This window comes from Montipora foliosa, chromosome 11 (assembly GCF_036669935.1).
Source record: "Montipora foliosa isolate CH-2021 chromosome 11, ASM3666993v2, whole genome shotgun sequence".
Classification (NCBI taxonomy): Eukaryota; Metazoa; Cnidaria; class Anthozoa; order Scleractinia; family Acroporidae; genus Montipora; species Montipora foliosa.
Genome location: NC_090879.1, coordinates 42,325,631 through 42,335,630, shown reverse-complemented (window position 1 = coordinate 42,335,630; position 10,000 = coordinate 42,325,631). Strand labels below are relative to the sequence as shown.

General features: G+C 40.6%; 2 protein-coding genes across 2 annotated transcripts in view; one reads left to right on the top strand and one right to left on the bottom strand.

The window, feature by feature from the left end:
* The window catches only part of LOC137974921 (melanocyte-stimulating hormone receptor-like), a 3,174-nt gene extending 458 nt beyond the window's left edge, over positions 1-2,716 (bottom strand). The window contains exon 1 of the mRNA XM_068821931.1: positions 1-2,716. This exon is cut by the window's left edge and continues 458 nt beyond it. Within this exon, the coding sequence (XP_068678032.1) occupies positions 406-1,383 (978 nt within the window). The 5' untranslated portion in view covers positions 1,384-2,716 and the 3' untranslated portion in view covers positions 1-405.
* The window catches only part of LOC137977142 (uncharacterized), a gene marked incomplete at its 3' end in the record, with an annotated part of 47,217 nt that overhangs the window by 1,320 nt on the left and 35,897 nt on the right, over positions 1-10,000 (top strand). The gene's annotated exons all lie outside the window — the stretch shown is intronic.

Genomic DNA, 10,000 nt, shown 5'->3' with positions numbered 1-10,000 from the left:
TTTACACTTATTCGGTTTTCGTAGATACGTCCAGAGGGTGGCCGTCTTACAAAAAGGCCGGTGGAAAGAAAGAAAAAAATTGCGAACACTAGTAAAGGTCTGAGATGACAAGGCTCTTCACTAGAAATCTGGTTAACTGGATGCAAGAGTTGAATCATTCGCTTTTCTGGTTTCGATTCCAAGGAAGGAAGATAAAATATTATGCCTTAACTGACCACTCTCCATGCATCGGCTTTTTCCATGGACAATGAAACTAATATTAAAGATACAGTAGCTTCAAGTTTAGCTGGTAGTCCCGCAGTAAGGGACTTAAACTAGAGTTGTCCTCAGTGAGTTCAAGAAAAGGGCCCTAAATACTCCGCCACGTTAACTCCACATAATCACCTATAGAGTTTGGAAGAACGTTTAATTTTGGCCTCTGTCTTTTCGTTGCGATTTCTTCGATAAAACTTCATAGATTACCTTCCTAATGGCTTTAACTCTCCACACACAGACCAAAGGATTGAGGGAAGAATTGAAAAATGCCGCTGTTTCAGACCAGCTGTAAAAATTGTAACTGTCAATGTTGCCGAAGAGGAATTGATGGGTAAGGGTGACAACTAGAACAGGAAGATTAAACAGTACATAAACTGCCACGATGGACGCAACATTTATTGCCAGCTTGATTTGCATCTGTCGCATTGCGGACGTGGACGTAGGGTGTTGTTTTTTAATTTGTCTTTGGTGGCGAATTACTGTTTTCAGGATTGTGATTTGGATGATAACAGTAATTACGAGGAAAAAGGACCACATTACCAGATGAATACCTCGAAAAACGTTATTCTGCGCCCATTGCAAAAATGTGAACAGTATGTTTATCAACCAAATGAACAAAACCGTTTTCAAAACTCGCCGAGGACGAACAATTGCAGAGTATCTTAGGTGATATTTTAAGGCTATGAGTCTTTCACAGCTTACAGCACTCAATGTCGTGAATGACACTCCGTAGTAAACGTAAAATCCCGACGAGTAAAGCATTCTCACCGAGCAGGGAACGAAGCCGTGCGCGTTTTCGAGCAGTCTGTAGGCCACATAGCTTGGTTGAACTAGGATGCCAACTTGGAGGTCCGAGATCGCCAGGCAAGCAAGAAGTATATTGCAAGGCGATTGAAGGGATTTCCTTTTCAAAATGATCAATACTATGAGCAGATTCGCCATGACAGCGAAAGGCGACAACACGGCATTTAAGACACCTGTGACGAGATTAGTTTCGGTTCGTTGATGGAATACGTCGAATTTAGCATCAGGGAGATGGAAGCACTGACCGTCATCACCTGGTCCATGATTCGCTGGCGAAGTTGTGATGCTCAAATTGTAGGAAAGAACGGTAGTTGAAGACTTCATTTTCCACGGTGTCTCGAAACTTGTGCTTCTCCTACGGTAACTTTGAACATAATAAACCGGAGGCGCGTGATCAAGTATTGAAATACCACTTGCGCCTCTTTCTTAAACACTTCAATACTGAAAGTATTTACTAATGGAATATGTTCGTAAAAACGTCAATAACGTCTTTGTTGATTGTAGCCTATATGTCATGTAATTTGAAAATGTATTTCAAACAGGACAGACATGATGGAGCAGAACTAACTAGAATCTGCAGCTGATCGAGCACTACTTGGGTCAGGAATGTGGGCCCCGCTGTTTAGGTAAAAAAAATTACCTAAATCTCAGTGGGAGTTGTAACAAGACCCACACTAAAAAGGCAAAGCGAGAGACAAAGGGACAGAGAGGTGATAATCTCGACACATTTGTTGGGCCGACTTCGTCATAAAGTCTCAAATTATTTTAAATTAATTTTGAGTGACGTGTCAAAATAGACCACAGGTACAATAAATCAATTTGAAATATTTTCTAAAACACGGTATACAACGGCCAGCATCATGCAATTAAAAAATCGAAAATTAATTCTCTATTCTCTTTATTTCAAATTAATTTAAACAGGCAAATTATACCTTAACTTTCAGGCTACTGAGATGCAACTTGTTTTGTCTGGCATATAATTTTCTCAACAGCAACGGTGAATTGGTTCTTTTCTGATTTTAAAGCAAACCATTTTTAAGTTTTATACTTATGGAACTCGATAACTGAGGCCGAAATAAAACTCAACAGCTATTACACCTTCGAGTATGTGCTTCCCTAATTCTCCGGTTAAACATGAAACGTTCAACGGTGATGTATTGGTGTATTTGTTAATTTAAACACAGGCAAATTATTTCTTTACTTTCAGGCTACCGAGATGCAACTTGTTTTGCCTGGCATACACTTTTCTCAAAAGCAACGGTGAATTGGTTCTTTTCTGATTTTAAAGCAAACCATTTTTACGTTTTATACTTATGGAACTCGACAATTGAGGAATAAAACTCAAGAGCTATTACATCTTTGAATATGTGCTTCCCTAATTCTCCGGTTAAACAAGAAACGTTAGTGATGTATTGGTGTGTTTGTTAATTTAAGCACAGGCAAATTATTTCTTAACTTTAAGGTTACTGAGATGCAACTTGTTTTGCCTGGCATACACTTTTCTCAAAAGCAACGGTGAATTGGTTCTTTTCTGATTGTAAAGCAAACCATTTTTACGTTTTATACTTATGGAACTCGACAATAGACCTTTTCGGCTTGTACATTTTGTTTTCCCAATACAGATCATGTGATAATACTCAGGAGGTTTGGTCTTTTGTTTTGTTCATTAAAATGAGGGCATGCAAGCATGAATATGCCTGCATGCACTCTTTTTAATGAACAAAACAAAGGACCAAGCCTCCTGAGTATTATCACATGATCTGTATTGGGAAAACAAAATGTACAAGCCGAAAAGGTCTATTGAGGAATAAAACTCAACAGCTATTACCCCTTTGAATATGTGCTTCTCTAATTCTCCGGTTAAACATGAAACGTTAGTGATGTAATGGTGTATTTGTTAATTTAAACACAGGCAAATTATTTCTTAACTTTAAGGTTACTGAGATGCAACTTGTTTTGCCCGGCATACATTTTTCTCAAAAGCAACGGTGAATTGGTTCTTTTCTGATTTTAAAGCAAACCATTTCTACGTTTTATACTTATGGAACTCGACAATTGAGGAATAAACTCAGCAGCTATTACATCTTCGAATATGTGCTTCCATAATTTTCCGGTTAAACATGAAACGTTAGTGATGTATTGGTGTGTTTGTTAATTTAAGCACATGCAAATTATTTCTTAACTTTAAGGTTACTGAGATGCAACTTGTTTTGCCTGGCATACACTTTTCTCAAAAGCAACGGTGAATTGGTTCTTTTCTGATTTTAAAGCAAACCATTTTTACGTTTTATACTTATGGAACTCGACAATAGACCTTTTCGGCTTGTACATTTTGTTTTCCCAATACAGATCATGTGATAATACTCAGGAGGTTTGGTCTTTTGTTTTGTTCATTAAAATGAGGGCATGCAAGCATGAATATGCCTGCATGCACTCTTTTTAATGAACAAAACAAAGGACCAAGCCTCCTGAGTATTATCACATGATCTGTATTGGGAAAACAAAATGTACAAGCCGAAAAGGTCTATTGAGGAATAAAACTCAACAGCTATTACCCCTTTGAATATGTGCTTCCCTAATTCTCCGGTTAAACATGAAACGTTAGTGATGTAATGGTGTATTTGTTAATTTAAACACAGAAAAATTATTTCTTAACTTTAAGGTTACTGAGATGCAACTTGTTTTGCCTGGCATACATTTTTCTCAAAAGCAACGGTGAATTGGTTCTTTTCTGATTTTAAAGCAAACCATTTTTACGTTTTATACTTATGGAACTCGACAATAGACCTTTTCGGCTTGTACATTTTGTTTTCCCAATACAGATCATGTGATAATACTCAGGAGGTTTGGTCTTTTGTTTTGTTCATTAAAATGAGGGCATGCAAGCATGAATATGCCTGCATGCACTCTTTTTAATGAACAAAACAAAGGACCAAGCCTCCTGAGTATTATCACATGATCTGTGTTGGGAAAACAAAATGTACAAGCCGAAAAGGTCTATTGAGGAATAAAACTCAACAGCTATTACCCCTTTGAATATGTGCTTCCCTAATTCTCCGGTTAAACATGAAACGTTAGTGATGTAATGGTGTATTTGTTAATTTAAACACAGGCAAATTATTTCTTAACTTTAAGGTTACTGAGATGCAACTTGTTTTGCCTGGCATACATTTTTCTCAAAAGCAACGGTGAATTGGTTCTTTTCTGATTTTAAAGCAAACCATTTCTACGTTTTATACTTATGGAACTCGACAAATTGAGGAATAAACTCAGCAGCTATTACATCTTCGAATATGTGCTTCCATAATTTTCCGGTTAAACATGAAACGTTAGTGATGTATTGGTGTGTTTGTTAATTTAAGCGCATGCAAATTATTTCTTAACTTTAAGGTTACTGAGATGCAACTTGTTTTGCCTGGCATACACTTTTCTCAAAAGCAACGGTGAATTGGTTCTTTTCTGATTTTAAAGCAAACCATTTCTACGTTTTATACTTTTGGCACTCGACAATTGAGGAATAAAACTCAACAGCTATTACACCTTCGAATATGTGCTTCCCTAATTCTCCGGTTAAACATGAAACGTTAGTGATGTAATGGTGTATTTGTTAATTTAAACACAGGCAAATTATTTCTTTACTTTCAGGCTACCGAGATGCAACTTGTTTTGCCTGACATACACGTTTCTGAACAGCAAAGATGAACTGGCTCTTTTCTCATTTTAAGGCAAACCATTCTTAACCCAGTTAATACTTATGGAACTCGATAACTGAGGAATAAAACTCAACAGCTATTACACCTTCGAACATGTGCTTCCCTAATTCTCCGGTTAAGCATGAAACGTTAGTGATTTGTTGGTGTATTTGTTAATTTAAATACAGGCAAATTATTTCTTAACTTTCAGGCTACCGAGATGCAACTTCTTTTGCATGGCATACACTTTTCTCAACAGCAACGGTGAATTGGTTCTTTTCTGATTTTAAAGCAAACCATTTTTAAGTTTTATATTTATGGATCTTGATAACTAAGGAACTGAGAAATTTAGAATGTCCAATTGCAGCTGCTTCGTACACGTTTTTACCAGAATTTCGGACGGCGGGTGTAATCTTCAGGTCGCAGGTCGCAGGTCACAGGTTGCAGATAATTGTTTCACCAATACAGAAAGTATCCCAAACATTCTTAAAAGCTAACCCTAGGCCTAATTCGGCCTAAATAAAAGTTTTTAGGCCTAAGGTTAGCTTTTGAGAATGTTTAGGATATTTTCTGTATTGGTGAAACAATGACCTGCAACCTGTGACCTTCGACCTTCGACCTTCGACCTTCGACATGCAGATTAGACCCGCCGAATTTCGGAACGTGATCACCATTTTCCCGCAAAAAATTACCGACTTGAAGGCGACAAATCTCGCTTCCAAAGAGCTGAAAAAACTTTCCTTCGGCAAATTGGCTAACATTTCGACCAACCAGTTGATTTGAAAGGCTGTACCATTTTTCCCCGGGGGAGAGAAGTGGTTCCGTGTCCCAGCACTAACTGCCACTGTCGATGCGCGCTAACGAACTGAAATAGATTTGTGTTCCCCACAAAATTCATCACGCCCCTAAATATGGACATTCAATAAAAATTAACTACTTTTTTCTGCTTGACGTAAGTTCACAGTACAATCTGATCGATCCTGAACGCCTTAACTCTTTTCTGAATACGAAACACCTTTTGTGTTATGTTTGATAGCCTTTGTTGACGGATATCTACCCTGTCAGGAGACGTCCAGCCGAGAATTCCTGAGTCGGCTTAAGCTCCTTAATTCTCTGCGCTGATTGGTTGCACTTGATGTCATTATTACGCAATAATCACTCATGCGGTTTTTATCAAAATGGCAGCAAGCTGTTTTGTCGAGGTGGAAGACGAAGAAATTAATTGTTTAAAAAAAAGGCGTATTCTTCAAATAATCACCCATGTGATTATACTTAAAATGTATTTACAATCGGCGGAGCTGAACTGTAAGTGATAGCGACAAAGAATGTAAATATTTTCCTGTTGGCATGAAATGCACGGGTACCGCTATGGCATTGAATTAGTCTATTGTTATTTAGATATAGAAGGTTTGTCAGGATGTAATAATGTTTTCCTCTCAGCTATCGAACTTTCAAATTTTAGCCGTTCGAAAACATAACAGACCTCGCGAAATCCTTGTCTGACCTCAAAGAGGAGTTACGTTCTGGCTTTTCTTCGCTGAAGAGGGAATTAGCAGACGAAAACAACTTGGCAATCAAGAAGTTAAAGTCAGCAGCTTCACCGGCGCCTAAATTTAAACAGAAAGGGAACGAAAAGCAATTCGAAGTTAATTCACAAGTGCTTGATAACGTTCAGTCGGCCTCCTTGATCCTTACAGCTACACCGCCTCGGGTAAATAAAGCCCTCGAAGAATTAAAAGAAGGAGAGAAGAAGCTTGCCCACAGGAACAAGCTCATCCTTATTACGGATTCTGCCGAAGAAGGTTGGGAAGTAGTTAACGAATATCAACGCAGAGATCTTGCCGACGACAGCGATGACGACAAAAGAATAAGGCAGGCTGAAACAAGAGCCTCTCAGAAACGAAGGCGCGCTCAATCCCAAAAGAAGAGACCGAATTTCTCTCAAGGATCGTCATTTCCACGGTTTTCGGTGCTCCGCGAGCCAGTTCTCCCGTCCTTCTTCTGCAAACCTCAGTTTTTCCTACAGGGTTACAGAATTCGTACACTGGCAGCTGGCCCAAAGCATCTCCTGACTTGCGAGGGGGTTCCTGCTTCGCGTGTGGAAAGTTTGGTCATTTTCGCAGTCAGTGCCCCGTCCTGAACTACCAGTCTTCAGCAAATCAGCCTAACAAGCGCGTGTGATGGCCTGTGAGCCCTGTCAATCCCTACAGAACAGAGATAAGTTATCAAATTATATTTCCGAACATTATAATTTAGACTTTTACGAATATGAACAGGGTGTTCGTTGTAATATTGTTGTGCCGGATAGATTGAGGAACCATATACAGTTTTGGCGTTCGATTGGTTCTAGTCAGTTTATTTTAGATGTCATGAACGAAGGGTATCGTATTCCTTTTCATTCAACGCCTCCACCTAGTTTTTCGAGGGACAACAACTCTGCCCTAGCTCATCCGAGCTTTGTTGAGGAGGCTATATCTGAGTTGCTTCTTACTTATCGGGTTTTCGAAACGGACGTTATTCCTCGTAATGTTAATCCCTTGTCCGTTTCTGTCCAATCCTCAGGGAAGAAGCGTTTGATTTTGGATATCAGATTCATTAATAAGCATTTATGGAAACAGAGTATTAAGTTTGAAGATCTTAGGGTTGCTCTGATTTATTTAGAAAAGGGTCATTTCATGTTTTCCTTTGACATTAAGAGTGGGTATCATCATGTCCCAATTTTTCCTCCTCACCAGTCCTTCCTGGGGTTCTCCTGGTTTTACAAGGGTAAGACTAGATACTTTTGTTTCCAGGTCCTTCCCTTTGGGCTCTCCTCAGCCCCTTATATTTTCACCAAGCTTTTCAGGCCTTTCGTCTCCTCTTGGAGGCAGCAAGGCATCCATATTGTAATTTACCTCGATGACGGTTTTGGGGTAGCCGCTTCGTTTCGGGCTGCCTTGGATCATAGCACTAAGGTAAAGTCAGACCTGGTGTACTCTGGATTTGTTCCTAATTCGGTAAAATCTATTTGGGTCCCCACTCTTGTTATTGATTGGCTGGGTTTCACCATCGATCTCTTCCAGGGTTTGCTCTTTATCCCAGGGAAGAAAATCAAGCGTGTTTTGTCCGACATTAATTCTATTTTGGAAGCTAATTGTTCCTCTTGTTCTCTGTCCTTGCAGGCAGGATCAATTCGTTTAGCTTAGCTGTTGGTAACGCCACCACCTCATGACAATATTTCTTCGTATGTCCATCGTCCTCCAGTCCAGCTGGGATTCCAAATTCCCTCTGCCCCCCTCTGTTAGGGAGGAACTTCTCTTTTGGAAAGAAAATGTGCCGGGGGAGTTATTAAGGGTCGCGACGGTGTCATTTGTCACCTCCCTTGGTCCCCTGACGAGGCAGGCCGTAGTTCAACCTGGCGCAAGCTTCAGGCGGTCCATGTTTGCCTTTCTAGCTTTTCTAAAATATTATCTGGTTGCGCAGTCCAATGGTTTACTGATAACCGTAATATTCCATCTATCATTCGCAGCGGTAGCATGAAGCATGATCTTCACCACCTCGCCTTGTCTATCTTTAAAATAGTCCTCAGGAATAGCATCGATTTGCAAGTAGATTGGATCCCCAGATCCTTCAATGATCACGCCGATGCGATCAGTAGGATTATTGATTTTGATGATTGGGGTGTGTCCCTTGAATTTTTCAATCACATTGATCACATTTGGGGTCCCCATACTGTAGACTGCTCTGCGAATTTTTATAACCGCAAGTTAACCAAGTTTTATTCCCGTTATTGGACACCCAGGGCGACGACGCTTTTTGTCAAGACTGGGGAAAGGAGAATAATTGGTTAGTACCCCCGGTGTTCCTTGCTCCCCGGGTAATTAGGCATCTTGTAGAGTGCAAAGCTGAGGGAACCTTGATCGTTCCCAAGTGGGTTTCATCTCCATTTTGGCCCATGCTTTTCGGTCCTCGGTCCCTTTACAATCCTTATGTTAAGTGTGCGATTATCTTCACAGATTTTTCTGGGATTTTTGTCAGGGGCTCCACTGACTCTATTTTAGATGGGCTTAAATTCAAATCCCACGTTCTAGCCGTCCGTCTGTCGGCTCGTTAAATCATGATATGCAATCTTATGATATGATATTCTTTAGTCATTATCCGCTATATTTAGCTCTCTTTGTCATATTCCATATTTCATTGTATCGTTCTGTATTAAACGCTTTAGCTATCATGTTCACAGTTAGTGGCCTGTCTCGTTCCCTGTTTATGTGCCTCGATGGCAATTATTTCTGTTTAGAGTTTTTCGGTTTACCTCGCGTGAGGTCACGTGTGCCTCGGTGGCCGCGTATGTGCATAGTCTCGGTGACTACTACTGTTCGCTATGGGTGGCGTTTCCCATGTTCTGTGTCACCCCACCCCTCCGTATCATAATCCTTTGTTTTCCTCGCGGATGCCTATCATGTATTCTCTCCCTTTGTTTTTCCCCAGACGTCTTTTCCAGCCCTATGTGGACCGAGCTCACTCATGTACAGGACCCTAATCTACGCCGTTTAGCTGACAAGTTACCCGAAGTTGTCCTTGGTTCCAGAGCAGTTAATACTACACTCACCTATCTCAACGGCTTTAAACGATGGCGCTCCTGGGCCTCCAAGTTTCCCGAAATTACTGTGCTATCAGCTACGCCCGCCTATGTTGCCTTGTACTTGCTTGGTGTCCTTCAAGCGTCCACTTCTCCATCCCCGGTCCAGTCAGCCTTGTACAGCATCCGCTGGGCGCACGATATTGCTGGTTTAGAGTCTCCAACTAGTCATACACTCCCACAGAAAGTCTTAGAGTCAGCCAGGCGGAGGCTGTCCCACCAGACATCCAAAAAATTGCCTATCACAGGGGAGATTTTGCTCATGTTTTTCCAGAGCCTTTACGGGTCATTGGTGGACACAAGGTTCATGGCAATGGCTCTCCTTTCCTTCGCAGGGTTCCTGAGATTTGATGAATTATCCAATCTGAAGCTTAAAGTTGTAGTTTCCCATGCCACATACTTTGAACTGTTTATCGAAGATAGTTAGACTGATCAATATCGTGAAGGCGCCGTCGTTCCAATTGTTAAAACTGCTACCGACCTTTGTCCCTGGGCTAATCTTCTGAAGTATTTGTCTCAGGCACAGCTCTCTTTGCCTACATCTGCCAACGGCGGCGATGGTTTTCTTTTTGGTAATATTCAAACCAAGTCCGGAAGGCAGTTTATCCGCTCAGCTTCTAAACTCTCTTAC